At 36.6% G+C, this 15,452-nt stretch overlaps 1 protein-coding gene across 1 annotated transcript; it reads right to left on the bottom strand.

Annotated features, from left to right (window-relative positions):
* Positions 1-1,365: 1,365 nt before the first annotated feature.
* LOC145606750 (omega-6 fatty acid desaturase, chloroplastic-like) lies at positions 1,366-6,411 on the bottom strand. Its single transcript, XM_081662573.1, has 9 exons — positions 6,218-6,411; positions 4,030-4,292; positions 3,805-3,948; positions 3,535-3,686; positions 3,087-3,209; positions 2,814-2,991; positions 2,522-2,640; positions 2,316-2,430; positions 1,366-1,788 (listed from the first exon to the last, which is right to left on the bottom strand). The coding sequence occupies exons 1-9, from the start codon at positions 6,303-6,305 to the stop codon at positions 1,627-1,629; spliced, it is 1,344 nt and encodes a 447-aa protein (XP_081518699.1). The 5' UTR covers positions 6,306-6,411; the 3' UTR covers positions 1,366-1,626.
* Positions 6,412-15,452: the final 9,041 nt, after the last annotated feature.

The following is a 15,452-nucleotide window of genomic DNA, read 5'->3' as shown; positions in this document are numbered from 1 at the left end:
AACTTTTTTTTAAATTATTATGAGTGCATGACATGCAATGAAAATCAACGTAGTGAGGGGAGCTTTCGTGACACGATGACGTTGTTAGAAATGCCTTTTAATATATTAGTATAGATATATTATAATTATTTTATTGAGAAATACTTAATGAGACAACACAAATCTCCGTAAAAAAAAAAAAAAAAAAAAAAAAAAAAAAAAAAAAAAAAAACACAAATCGAATAAGACTCAATTTGATAATTTTTTTCCTTGATAGTACAAAAACGAGGTTAAAGTTCAGTTAAATTAATAGATCATGGGGTAGATACTAATAATTAAAATTTAATTCAAATCAGATTAGACTTTATTAAATTAGACCTCCTCATTTCAAGTGAAGATAACAACTCCAAAATCACAAGGGTATGAATTTGCTTGTGTGGTACATTTGTATCATCATATGGACATTTACGTGCCCACAGGTGCTTGTAATTGTGTTTATGTGTGCACATAAGCACATAGTTACATAGTACTCCTTTTGCTCCAAAATTAAATGTTCGTTAGGTAACACTAAAATTAAGAAAAGTGAAGGAAGTATAAAATCATTTATCAAGTACATTGGAAATAGTTCCAAACCTAAAGTGTATCTTCATTCAGGGGCCTTGACCTTAAAGTACTCAAAATTTGTGAGAAAGTTGTAGATTTCTTGTGTTTAAATTAAGAGGAAGGATTTTGATTGTAGGCAGCTCTTTATTTCATTGACAAAGCTAGTGATCTTGCCTCTATTATTCTAAATGCTGAGCGTGTGATAGCGACCCAGAAGAAGATAAATACTGAAATTGGCCTCAACAACACGAACTTTTAACAAGGTGCATATGGTAGCATAAACTTTGACTAGTAGCTGTAACAACACCAATTTCTTTATTGGGTGCACAAAATATCATAAATGAAACCTAGAATCGAAAATTTATCGAATATTAATATTCTATTAACTGTTTGCAATTTTTGATATCATATTTAGTCCTGGAGGTCCAAATTGAGCCAATACTTTGACCGAGATATTTTTATAACACGCAAATCGATTTTTTTTGTAATTTTTATGCTAAAGTTGATCTCAAATTTGATTAAATTGACCTCCAAAACCTCATTTAATAATTTTTCCCCATAAAAAAATTGAGGCACGCAATACTAAAAGATTTTTTATAGTAATAAAATATTAGATACCATGTCTTCGTCAAAATTTTTGGTATCAAGCTTCATTTATGATATTTTGTGCACCTAATAAAAATGTTTGTGTTGTTATAGCTACTAGTCAAAGTTCATGCTGCTACTTGCACCTTGTTAAAAGTTCATGTTGTTGAGGCCTATTTTGCCATGTATATATAAATATATTCTGAAAGGAGAAAAATCATTAAGAAACTTTCAGTATTCATACAAATATCTAATCTGTATAGCTAATGCTACAGTCTGCAGAGCGAAACCAGGTTCCTTCCATGGACGTGATAAATTTATCGTGCTAGTTTACACTTGCTAGTACGGTATGATGGAGGGCTTTGGCCACCCAACCAGTTCACAATAGGCAAGTTGAAAGTAACAACTTTCCTGCATACTTTTATCCAGCATACCAAGAATCAATTTTGTGCCAATGAATTATGCATAATCAGGCATCACTCTTTTAAGAAATGAAATCGGCTGTGATTCTTCAGGAACAGCTTTCTCAAAGGAGACATAGTTTTCTTCTTTATCGTAGATATGACATGTAGTCATGATCGTTTTCATCAAACGCCAATTCCATACAGCCTTATTTAGGTACTGCCATAAGCACGGAAAATGTCATTAACTACCACAGCCATAACAACCAAGATAACCAAAAACAATTATGCTAGCCTTTAAAACGATACGAAGTATATTGTAGGCAATCTTACTCCTAGAAAACCAGAGAGGCAGCAAAGAGTAAAGACCCTCGAAGAAAATCAAAGAGCCTGATTCATCAGTATTAGATGAACGGGGTACCAAGCATAAACAAGCCTGATAAAACTCAGACAATGCATGGGATTATTGTGGCTTATGAGTAATGAGAATGATTAGCAAAATGGAGACATATATTCTTATGGAAAATTAATCAACTGTCTTTCGGAAGTACCATCAAAGCTATTAAATCTCTAAGTAATGATTAACTAAGTTTGAACTATTAATTCAAAAAAAAAAATACTTCGTAACTACTAACTGGCTATGAAAAAATACAAAACAAAGGAAATTTGCATTGCACAAGCTGCAGAAAAAATAATTAATCATCACCAAGGACTTCCCATCACACAAATCCAACACAAAAAACATACCTTTCCCCAGTTCTCATTTAGGGATTGATGAGCTGCTCGCAAATTGTAGCTTGGAATTTTAGGAGAGATATGATGAGGAATATGCACATTGATATCATGGCACAAGACCTCTATCCTGGATGTAAAAATGGAAGATGTTAGCGATTAAAACTATGAAAGATCAAGCTATAGTTTTCAATGCTAAGATGGGTTACAGAATACAATACCAACGGGGATAGTCACAATGCACAGTTCCATTAAGCTGGGCCTGTGCTGCATTCCACTCCTTTGAATCCTTAAATGGTATGTGAGGCGCTGTATGATGGACTATTGTGAAAGTACTCATCTATAAACAAAGAAGGAAATAACAATGAGCACACATAGAAGTGAAGGAAAAGAACTTCAAGAAGATCCAACAACTACCAGACAGTTTAAAGATGCAAAAGACATGATACTCATCACTCGAAAATTTTGTGTTGTAAGAAAAAAAAATAAAAAAGAAAGAAAGAGCTCTGTTACCCAAAAATGGTAGCCCAACCAAGGCATTAGCCAGAACTTGATCCATCCCACTATTCCAGTCTTATATATAATCAGGGGCCAAGCTATAACCATAAATGCGGAAACAGCAGCTATGCTTATTGTGGCACGCTTTACTTCACTCTTTCTGAACTTCTTCAAATCAAAGTGAAACCTTAACCTGCTCACATGAAGTGACGTACATATTGAATTAACTATCGTAATTTGAACATAATCTTTGGATTGCAGATGATGATTAAATTTTTAACATCATACCAGTGAGCTACTGACATCCAAGTTCGAAGGGGGCCATAACCTAAAATTAGAGCTTTACGCAAGGCAGGGGATTCCTCTATATCTTCTTTCATGATAGGAAGCCAGGCTGTATCTTCACGCAACCTGGTTAAAAGAGCCGAATGGGCTGTCAATCCCTTTGTGAAACATGAGAAGCTAATGTCTCAAGTGGCATCATGCTTGTCTAAGCTCTATGCTGAAGCATTAAGCTGGCCTACATTATCAGATTGTAAGGCTTTCTTAAAGCATACATGCAATAATTTAATAAGTATTGAATCAGCAATGGAAATCGTAAGAGGAAGCGGAAAATAATGCAAGTTATTAGGAAAGGAACAAGTGCAGCAAACTATATTGTTTGGGGGGGGGGGGGGGGTCTACACTCTAGAGGAACACTCTATATAAAGCTAAGTGATTACTGTTGACTGCTTACATATTAGTTTTGGCATGATGCTGATCATGCTTGAAGCGCCATGGTTCATAAGGATATATAAGCGGCATAAATGCCAGAGTCCCAACAATATCTTCAAGTAGCTTATTTTTTGAAAAGGATTTGTGAGCACAATCATGTCCAATCACAAAGAACTGAAATTAAAAGAGAAAAAAGGGATTCAAAGTCATAAAAGCAAACAATTGGCAAAGTAATGTAGGAGTTTATAGATGGAAAGATAATTTATACTGAACTTGAATAAAAGGAACATACCCCTGTGATAGCAGTGCCTGTCCATGCCCAGGCAAGAGGAAGCAAGTACCAAGGGGCTTTAGCAATCATAAATATACCCAAAGCATACGAAGTCACACTTATTAGAACTGTTCCCCATGCTTTCATGTCATTTATCTCAAACACCTAAGCAGAAATTGGATTCCCTGGAATGAGTCTACATGTTAAAACTTTAATTTCAACTTCAGAAGCAAATAAAACCTTTACCTTCTTAGGAAGGGAGGTAATTATGTCCCTCATTGTCACATCATCAGGAAGTGGTTCACCAATTTGCTGGAAACCATAGCTCTCTGCTAGCTGTTTGAGGTGATCTGTGTTATTGGTTGGGGGAAGTTCTGACGGTGGTGCAACAGGGACAGCAACAGCCTGCACCAAGGCTGACTTTCTTCTCGTACCTTTCCATTGTTGGTTAAGTCTCACATGGCTTAACTTTCTTAGGCATGGTTTCTGCCATTTTATGCAAGATATACCTGCCAATAAAGTGAGCAGCGTGGATCAATAAAATTTTACTCCACAGGCATGTGACACAACCAATGTACTCAAGATGCATCAAGGCAGCTTGGAGTTTCCTGTGCCAGGGGCCCACTGTGCCTTGTTGAAGTGAGGTCATATAATAATCAATAAAAGTATTTGTTGGTGTGCCTCAATATGCTTTAAGGTGCATCTTAGCTGCACTTCAACGAAATCTCTTAGCCTAGACCACAAAAGGCGAATGACCCCTAACGTCCTGCATCTCAGCGCTTTTTTTCAAACACTGGACACAGCTTACATGTGTAACTTCTAAAATGATTCATTCTGGGGCATCCAACATCTCCAATTTGAGGTTAGGACATGTTTTTTCGAATAATTCGTAGAACATTACATTCAACAATTAACAAGTTTCAATTCATAACTAATTACTGAATATTAAACTAGAATTGCCCTCAGCATTCTGAAATTCACTTGATGAAATCATATCCACAATAACCCTTGCCTAAGATTATAAAACTGGTTGTACTACCCAAACATAAACACATAATACTCAATTAATGATACCCAAAATCATGGGACAAGCAATTAACATTAATAATTTCATATATATGAAATACAAGATGACAAGAGCAAATAACAATAAGCCAGAAGACTATTCTATATCTAACAATAAAGAGTCAAAAACCAAAAGTAAAATGGTTTAACTTTTGTTCTCAAAGTAAGAGAGAAATATACGTGACTAGGGCGTAATTCTCATGAAAACATGTTCCAAATCATATACTCTCTTAGTCCAAAACATACATGAAGATGATGAAGTATATAACTTGTCAGCAGGTGTCTTCTAATGCGATAATGTCAATGGTTTTTGCATTTAACACCTAATTGTCTAATAGCCTCCGTATTACCCATTACTCAAGACCAAGCCATTAAAGCACTGTACAAACAGTCAACGCCTTAACAGGGCAATGTATTTCTAGATAGAGATATAACTGGTGGATAATCATTAAAAGTCTAATAACAGCATAAACTAAGCTTAGTGTTGTGATGAGGGTTACAAGCAATGGAAATGAACAAAGAACCTAACTATTCAAGAAATTGTTCCTTTCATGTGCTATCCTTACAAAGTTAAACAAATTGTTCCCATTCAAGAAGGATGCCTAACCATCCATCATATGACACGGGCCTATACGGTGAATTAAGTGGCATACTTTAGATTTTATTAGATTTCTTAAAAGGGAAAATTTTTTTTTAGGCATTTTACCTGCATTCTCTTCATAGATGTTGACCCATTTACTTAGAGCAACTCCAATGAGGAGCTAATTTGACAATTTGCTTGTCATGCCACATAAGTTTTTAAGCAAATTATCATTTTAGCTACTTTTTGCTCCAATGGCAAGCTATTAGCTTAGTAGTAGTTGTTGGATATAAAATACATGGAAAGAGCTTAATTGGTGCAATGCGCATTATATTTTGGCAAGTTTAATTCCCAAGAAAATTAGCTTGGCAAAGCTAATTTGCTTAGCCAAGCTAATTGAGTTTTCTAGCTCCAATGGTCAAGCTAGTGGCCAAGGAATTATTGAAAGCTCTCAAAGAAGCTAAATGACATTTCTTGTTGAAACATAATTCTACATATCTATCAATTACCAGAAAATTTTGCTTTCAATCATTTCTATAACCACACAATAATAATTATTAACAATTCTAAAATCAAAAGTAATCACTATAATTAACTCCAAAACAGCAACAATCAAAATTCTACCATCAAAGTTCATAACTTTTAATTAATCACAAATTCATATATTTACACACCATACAAATACAACCCAATTCATATATACAGCTTCCTTCCAATGCAGCAAATTATAAGCAAGAACAAACAAAAAAACAAAAATACCCAAAAAGAAAATGATAAGAAATGAGTTACCAGCAGCATTTTTAGTCGATAAACTGGGGTTTCTGGAGATAGATAATGCAAGAGAAATGTGATTGCTGGTAATAATTGCAGACTCCATTGTTAATCTCTCTTCTCTCACCTTAAAATGTTAAGGAGTGAGAAGAGAGATGAAGGGGAGAACAACGAAAGGAGGAAAATGTGAATACTTTGTTTTATTTGGTTGGTGGCGGCCCTCACTCAATCCAAATCCAAGTTGTAGCAATTCATCAATTCAAGTGGTTATCAAATTCTGAATTATAGCCACAAGAATGTCAATTTGGCTGTCCTTGTAAAAGGAAGATTTGAATTTTGGAGTTGGACTTAATATAGTGGTCAGGTGTGAGTGTGTGACGCGTCTCATACAAATGACACAATACACGGGCTTGAATTTAGAGGTGTTAATTTAGGTGTTTGGGTTGGGTTAGTGAAATTAGGTTGAGTTAAGTATATTTTAAACTTGAGTCATGATAATTTATATATACATAGGACTATATATATATATATATATATATATATATATAGAGAGAGAGAGAGAGAGAGAGAGAGAGAGAGAGAGAGAGAGAGAGAACCAAGTTAATAAGTTACAATGAGAATCAAGGCTAAAATAAGAACTAGGAACTAATCTAGGCCCTTGAATCATGTTAATCGGACGGCTCACATGCTTCCCGTGTCATTAATGGCATTTTAGTAATATTTAAACTTTACAAAATGATTTAAAAAAAAATTTAAAAATTCGCGAAATTACGAAAATGTCATTAATGAAAACGGGTGAGATGTGAGCGCTTGTCGTGGTCATGTTGGTGGTGGTGGTCGGTTTTCGTGGGGGTGTTGGTGGTGGTGGTGGTAGGTTTTCGTGGGGGTGAAGCGGTGTGAATGGTGTTGCGTGGTCTTGGTGGTGACAGTGGGTGGTTGGTTTTGGTTGGTGTTGGTGTTCTTCTTTCTCTCTCTTCACCTTAACTACATACCCTTTTAATTTACTAATCACAATTATAAATTTTGCATTGGAATCCGTGTCATGCCCCAAAATTGCAGATAATGGTTAACGGAGGTAGTATTAATGTATACAGTATATATAAAAAAAAATGTATACAATATTTTAAAAAAAAAAATTCCTGTCTAAAATACTGTTTTTTTTTCTTTTGCCATTTTTTCATTAAAAAATAAATAATTCCAAGTTAGCTTTAAAGTTAAAATTTAAAAGTAAATGACTAAAAGTTAATTTTATCACGGTAAAAGGTAAGACAAAAATTTTCAATTTCAACATACAACCTATGTTCAATTTGACTGATTAAAAAAAAAAAAAGGTTCGTTGTATAATGACATTCTTATTTATGAAAGATTGTAAATGACATTCTAGTTATTGATCGACTAAGTAAATCAACATACAAAATTTATTTTCTATATTATGCATACAAAATAATCTAACTATGTATTAATTAAAAAAAACTCGGTCATAGCTCGTGCATTAACTAGTTTTTTTATAAATAGCATAATAGAAAATTGCTAAGTACAAGGTAAACTTTTGGGTAGAACGGACTCACGATAAGTCCAGTGAGAACACAAATGCTACACCACAAGAGCTGTCAATTCGGGTTTGGGTCGGGTCAAATTAGATCTCGGGTTAAATCAAGATCAGATTATGTCGGTTCAATCTAGCTTCAAATCAGGTTCGGGTTCGGGTTCAGGTTGGGTCAATTTCAATTCAAGTTATAACGGGGCGTTCAACTTTTTGGATATAGGTCGGGTTTAATTCGAGTTAAAATCAGATCGGGTTCAATTTCAGGTTCGAGTTGTGTTGAGTCGGGTTTGGATTGGTTAACAAGATGGTACATTCCAGTTCGGGTTAGTGTTGATGAGTCGGGTTTTGGTTCAAGTTCAATTCTAATAATATCGATGTGGCCAAGTTGAACTACTTAATTCCTCCGTTAACTATTATTTGCAACAAAGGGGTATTATTTGTGAGATATAGTATTCCTTTGTTGCAAATAATAGTTAACGGAGGTAGTATATAATTACGCCTTCCATAATTTGATCAAGTATCATCAAGATTTTATTAAACCTATATACGAGTAATGGAGAACAAAAGGTATATAAGCTTAACAAAAGAATTTATTAAATCAGATTGAGGGTTTACAGAATTATATACCAGTACATAAGCTGAAAAAAGGTATACAAATTTTATTAAACCTTCCATGACTCGGGTTCAGGTTTTAATTGGCTTGGGTACTAGTTCGGGTTCGGATTGTTTTCGGGTTGAATTAAATCGGTTGAGGGTTACTATCATGTCAGGTGCAGGTTCGGGTTCAATTCATAAGGAATTGGATCAAATCGGTTTTCGGTCAAGATCAGGTCAGGTTACAGGTCCCTAGTTTCACCCCATTTTTCGAGTACAGGCTAGGTTCAGATCATTGTCGATTAAGGTCGAGTTCTCTGGTTGGAGCAGTTTTTGACAGCTCTAGCTATAATCCACACTTTTGAGGAATTTTTGACAGCTCTAATTATAATCCAGTTTTTGCCGTTTGAAACTATATATATGATCATTATATGTTGTCACAAACGTATGTGGTAGCTAGGCTTGAGTTTATGAAATCACTACAAGTTGTGAAAGGATAAAATGACCGTTTAAGGGTATATTGGATGGTTCCACCGACCCAATTGGACTCTCAGAGGGTATTAGGGACCATGGTAAATATCTCGGCAATTTTTATTTCCGGATGAAAAAATGTCAAAAAATTACAAAATTAAAGGCTATAATCCACGTTTTTTGAGGAAATTTTGAGGTTTCGGGGCACGGTGGCGAAAAGCCTTGAGAGTTGAGACCCTAAGGGATACATCTCAAGGTCATATAATGCCGATTGAAACCACAAATGATCATTATATGTTGTCATAAACGTCCGTGGTAGGCTTGAGTCTCCGAAATCACTACAAGTTGTGAGTGAGTAAAATGTCCGTTTAAGGGCATACTTGGATGGTTCCACCGACTCAATTGGATTCCCGAAATGTATTAGGGACCATGGTAAACATCTCAGCAATTTTATTTCCGGGCGAAAAAGGGTAAAAAAATTACAAAACTGAAGGCTATAATCCACGCTTTTTGAGGAAATTTAGAGGTTTAGGGGCGCGGTGGCGAAAAGCCTTGCGGGGATACATCTCGGGGTCATATAATGTCGTTTGAAACCATATATGATCATTGTATGTTGTCATAAACGTCCGTGGTAGACTTAAGTTTACGAGATCAATGCAAGTTGCGAACGAGCCGGGTAAAATGACTGTTTAAGGGAATATAGGATGGTTCCACCAACTTAATTGGACTCACGGAGGGTATTAGGGACCATGGTAAACATCTCGGTAATTTTTGAATCTGGGCGAAAAAAGGTCAAAAAATTACAAAATTAAAGGCTATAATCCACGCTTATTGAGGAAATTTTGAGGTTTCGAGGCCTGTGGCAAAAAGTGTTAACACCCTAGGGGATATATTTCGGTGTCATCTAATGCCGTCTGAAACCATATATGATAATTATATGTTGTCATAAACGTACGTGGTAGGCTTAAATTTACGAAATCACTACAAGTTGTGAACGGGTTAAATAACTGTTTAAGGGAGTATTGGATGGTTCCACCGACCCAAATGGACTCCCGGAGGGTATTAGGGTCCATGACAAACATCTCGGCAATTTTTATTTCCGGGCGAAAAAAGGTCAATAAATTACAAAATTGAATCCACGCATTTTTAGGAAATTTTGAGGTTTCAGGGCCCGGTGGTGAAAAGCCTTAAAACCCTAAAAGATACATCTCGGGGTTAAATAATGTCGTTTGAAACCATATATAATCATTATATGTTGTCATAAACGACGTCCGTGGTAGACTTGAGTTTACGAAATCACTACAAATTTATGAACGGGTAAAATGACCGTTTAAGGGCATATTGGATGGTTTCACTGACCCAAGTTGACTCTTGGAGGATATTAGGGACCATGGTAAACATCTCGGCAATTTTTATTACTGGGCGAAAAAAGTTCAAAAAATTACAATATTAAAGGCTATAATCCACGCTTTTTGATGAAATTTTGAGGTTTCGGGGCCCAGTGACGAAGGGCTTGAAAACGTAAGGGATACATCTCGAAGTCATATAATGTCGTTTGAAACCACATATGATCATTATATGTTGTCATAAACATTCGTTATAGGCTTGAGTTTACGAAATCACTACAAATTGTGAACAGGTTAAATGACCGTTTAAGGGCATATCGGATGGTTCCACCGACCTGATTGGACTCCTGGGGGTATTACGGACCATGGAAAACATCTCAACCATTTTTATTTTCTGGTGAAAAAAGGTCAAAAAATTACAAAATTGAAAGCTATAAGCCACGCTTTTTGAGGAAATTTTGAGGTTTCGAGGCCCGGTGAAGAAATCATTAAGACCCTAATAGATACATCTCGGGGTTATATAATGCCGTTTGAAACAACAAATGATCATTATATGTTGTCATTAACGTCCATGGTAGGCTTGAGTTTACGAAACTACAAGTTGTGAACGGATAAAATGACCTTTTAAGGGCATAATGAATGGTTCTACCGACCCAATTGGACTCCCAGAGGGTATTAGGGACTATGGTTAACATCTCGGCAATTTTTATTTCCGGGGGAAAAAAGGTCAAAATTTTAAAAAATTGAAGGCTATAATCCATGCTTTTTGAGGAAATTTTGAGGTTTCGGATCTCTGAGGCGAAAATCCTTGAGGCCCTAAGGGATCCATCTTAGGGTCATATAATGCCGTTTGAAATCATATATGATCATTATATGTTGTCATAAACGTCCGTGTTAAGTTTTAGTTTACGAAATCACTACAAGTTGTGAACGGGTAAATGAACGTTTTAGGGCATATTGGTTGGTTCCATCAACACAATTGGACTCCTGGAGGGTATTAGGGATCATGGTAAACATCTCGGCAATTTTTATTTCCGAGCGAAAAAAAAGTCAAATAATTACAAAATTGAAGGCTATAATCCATGTTTTTAAAGGAAATTTTGAGGTTTAGGGGATCGGTGGCGAAAAGCCTTGAGACCTAGGGGATACATATCGAGGTCATGTAATGCCGTTTGAAACCATATATGATCATTGTATGTTTACATAAATGTACGTGGTAGGTTTGAATATACAAAATCACTACAAGTTGTGAACGGGTAAAATGACCGTTTAAGGACATATTGGATAGTTCTGCCGACCTAATTGGACTCTAGGAGGGTATTAGGGACCATTGTAAATATCTCAGAAGTTTTTATTTCCAGGCGAAAAAGGTCCAAAAATTACAAAATTGAAGGCATCCACACTTTTTAAGGAAATTTTGAGGTTTAGGGCCGGGGCCCGGTTGCGAAAAGCCTTGATTCCCTAATGGATACATCTCGGGGTCGTATAATGCCGTTTGAAACCATACAGGATCATTTTATGTTGTCATAAACGTCCGTGGTAGGCTTGAGTTTAAAAAATCGGTGCAAGTTGCGAATGGGTTAAATGATCGTTTAAGGAAATATTGGATGGTTTCACAGACCTAATTGCACTCCAGGAGGATATTTGGGATCATGGTAAACATCTCAGCAATTTTTATTTCAGGGCGAAAAAGGTCATAAATTTACAATATTGAAGGCTATAATCTACCTTTTTTAGAAAATTTTGAGGTTTTCGGGCTCGATGGCGAAAAGTGTTGAGACCCTAGTGGATATGTCTCGGTGTCATATAATGCCGTTTGAAACCATATATATTGTCATAAACGTACGTTGTGGGCTTGAGTTTACGAAATCACTGCAAGTTGTGAACGGGTAAATGACCGTTTAAGGGCATATTGGACGGTTCCACCGACTCAATTTGACTCTTGGAGGATATTAGGGACCGTGGTAAACACCTGACCAATATTTATTTTCAGACGAAAAAAAGGTCAAAAAATTACAAAATTAATGCCTAAGCTATAATCCATGCTTTTTGAGTAAATTTTGAGGTTTTGAGGCCCGGTAACGAAAAGTCCTGAGACCCTAAGAGATACATTTCGGGGTCATATAATTTGAAACCATATATGATCATTATATGTTGTCATAAACGTACGTGGTAGGCTTGAGTTTACGAAATTACTACAAGTTATGAGCGGAAAAAATAGCCGTTTAAGGGCATATTAGATGGTTCTACCGACCCATTTGGACTTCCAGAGGGTATTAGGTACCATGGTAAACATATCTCGACAATTTTTATTTTTGGGCGAAAAAAGGTAAAAAAAATACAAAATTGAAGGCTATAATCCACGTTTTTTAGGAAATCATAAGGTTTAAGGGCCCGAAGGCGAAAAGTGTTGAGACCCTTGGGGATATATCTCGGGGTTATATAATTCCATTTGAAAGCATATATGATCATTTTATGTTGTCATAAACGTACGTAGTAGGCTTGAGCTTACGAAATAACTACAGGTTGTGAACAGGTAAATTGACCGTTTAAGGGCATATTGGATGGTTCCACTGATCCAATTGGACTTTCGGAGGGTGTTAGGACCATGGTAAACATCTCGAAAAATTTTATTTCCGGGTGAAAAAAGTTACAAAATTAATTTTTGATGTTTTGGGCCCGGTGGGGAAAAGTATTAAGACCATAGGGGATATACATTGTCGTCATATAATACTGTTTGAAATAATATCTGATTATTAATTATATGTCGTCACTGCACAAACGTACATGGAAGGCTTGAATTTATGAAATCACGTACTACAAGTTGTGAACAGGTAAAATGACCGTTTAACGGTATATTAGATGATTCCACCGACCCAATTGGACTCCCGGAGGGTATTAGGGACCATTGTAAATATCTCAGCAATTTTAATTTCCGGATGAAAAAATGTCAAAATATTACAAAATTGAATGCTATAATCCACGTTTTTTGAGGAAAATTTGAGATTTCGAGGCCCGGTGGAGAAAAGCCTTGAGACCCTAAGGGATACATCTCGAGGTCATATAATGCCGATTGAAACCATAAATGATCATTATATGTTGTCATAAACGTCCGTGGTAGGCTTGAGTTTCCGAAACCACTACAAGTTGTGAACGGGTAAAATGACCGTTTAAGGGCATACTTAGATGGTTCCACCGACCCAATTGGACTCCCGAAATGTATTAGGGACCATGGTAAACATCTCATTAATTTTTATTTTCGGGCGAAAAAAGGTCAAAAAATTACAAAAATAAAGGCTATAATCCACACTTTTTGATGAAATTTTGGGTTTACGGGCATGGTGGCGAAAAAGCTTTGAGACCTAGGGGATACATCTCGGGGTCATATAATGTCATTTTAAACCATATATGATCATTATATGTTGTCATAAACGTCCATGGTAGGCTTGAGTTTACGAAATCAGTGCAAGTTGCGAACGGGTAAAATAACCGTTTAAGAGCATATAGGATGGTTCCACCGACCCAATTGGACTCCCGGAGGGTATTATGGACTATGGTAAACATCTCGGAAATTTTTATTTCCGGGCGAAAAAAGGTCAAAAAATTACATAATTAAAGACTATAATCCACGTTTTTTGAGGAAATTTTGAGTTTTCGGGGCCTAGTGGCGAAAAGAGTTAACACCCTAGGGGATATATATCTCGGTGTCATCTGATGCGGACTGAAACCATATATGATAATTATATGTTGTCATAAACGTACGTGGTAGGCTTACGTTTACGAAATCACTACAAGTTGTGAACGGGTAAAATATTTGTTTAAGGGCATATTGGATGGTTCCACCAACCCAAGTGGACTTCCTGAGCGTATTATGGACCATGGTAAACATCTCGGCAATTTTTATTTCCAGGCGAAAAAAGGTCAAAAAAATTACAAAATGGAATGCTATAATCCACGCTTTTTGACGAAAATTTGATATTTCGGGGCCCGGTGACGAAGGGTTTTAAAACCTTAGGGATACATCTCGGGGTTAAATCATACAATGCCGTTTAAAACCACATATGATCATTATATGTTTTCATAAACGTCCGTTATAGTCTTGAGTTTATGAAATCACTGCAAAATGCGAACGAGTAAAATGACCGTTTAAGGGAATATCGGATGGTTCCATCGGATGGTTCTACCGACCTAATTGGACTCCTATAGGGTATTAGCTAGGGACGATGGTAAACATCTCGGCAATTTTTATTTTCGGGCGAATTCTAGTAGAAAAAACGTAATGGGAAGCCCCAAATGGCAAGCGGTTTTAAAAATCCGCTTGCCATTTACCCAATTTTTTTTAAAAAAACTTCTAATATTAAATGGCAAGCGGTTTTGGCGCGAACCGCTTGCCAATATATATAATGACAAGCGGTTTGGGGTTGAACCGCTTGCCATTAGATATATTGGCAAGCGGTTCAACCCCAAACCACTTGCCATTTTAAAAAAAAAAACCTAAAACTAATGCTCAGCACTTGTAGCCGCCCACCCTTCACTTCATTTCCCGATTCTCTCTCCTCTTTCTTTACTCTCATTTTCGCTGCTCTCTCTCTCCTCTTCCATATCTCCCGTTCTCCCTCTCTTTCCTCTTCTCTTCCCTTTTCATCTCCAATCTTCTTCTCTGTCCTTCGCTCCTCTTTTCTTTCACAATCTCTTTTTCTTTGTTCATTCTCATCTCCACAAATTCGAACCACAAAACAATATTTTCGAGCAAATTCGACCAAAACCCCAAGTGAAATTTCAGAGCAAATTTCAGAGCAATTTTATTTGAGCCGATTTCGAGGGCAATTTCGAGCAAATTTCAAGTACAATTTCGAGCAAATTCATGCATGTGTGTGGATTCAAGTTTTTTAGGTCAAACTCGACCCTAAAAACTCTAGATCTAGAGTTTTTAGGTTCGAATTTGACCTTTAAAACCATAAATTCAAGCCAAAATTGGCGTTTTCATGGCCGCAGATGAGCTAGTTTGGGTGGAGGTCGTGGTTTCGGTGAGGGTTTTGGTGGGTGGTAAGGTGGGTTACGAGTTTATGGGTGTTGGTGGTGATGTGGGCTGGGAACTGGTGTGTGGTCGTGGTCTGGTGTATGGTGGTTGTGCTCATGGATATGGTGAGTGGTGGTGGTCTGTTGGATGGTGGTGGTGGGCTGGGATCTGGTGCGCATGGATGGTGGTGATGGTGCTGGTGCGCGTGGATGGTGGTGCTGGTGCTCGTGGTTGGTGGTGGAACAAGAGCCTTGTATTTTATATATTTATTTTTTT

This window comes from Chenopodium album, chromosome 23 (assembly GCF_948465745.1).
Source record: "Chenopodium album chromosome 23, dcCheAlbu1.1, whole genome shotgun sequence".
Lineage (NCBI taxonomy): Eukaryota > Viridiplantae > Streptophyta > Magnoliopsida > Caryophyllales > Amaranthaceae > Chenopodium > Chenopodium album.
The sequence above is the reverse complement of the archived record's forward strand: the minus strand, read 5'-3'. Positions and strand labels throughout refer to the sequence as shown.

Excerpts from the sequence above, each read along its gene's own strand:
- LOC145606750 (XM_081662573.1), bottom strand. The coding sequence starts at position 6,305 with ATGGAGTCTGCAATTATTACCAGCAATCACATTTCTCTTGCATTATCT. Across the intron at positions 3,949-4,029 it reads TTACCTCCCTTCCTAAGAAG|GTGTTTGAGATAAATGACAT; the intron begins GTAAAGGTTTTA and ends ATTTCTGCTTAG. Across the intron at positions 2,431-2,521 it reads CATTGTGACTATCCCCGTTG|GATAGAGGTCTTGTGCCATG; the intron begins GTATTGTATTCT and ends TTTTACATCCAG.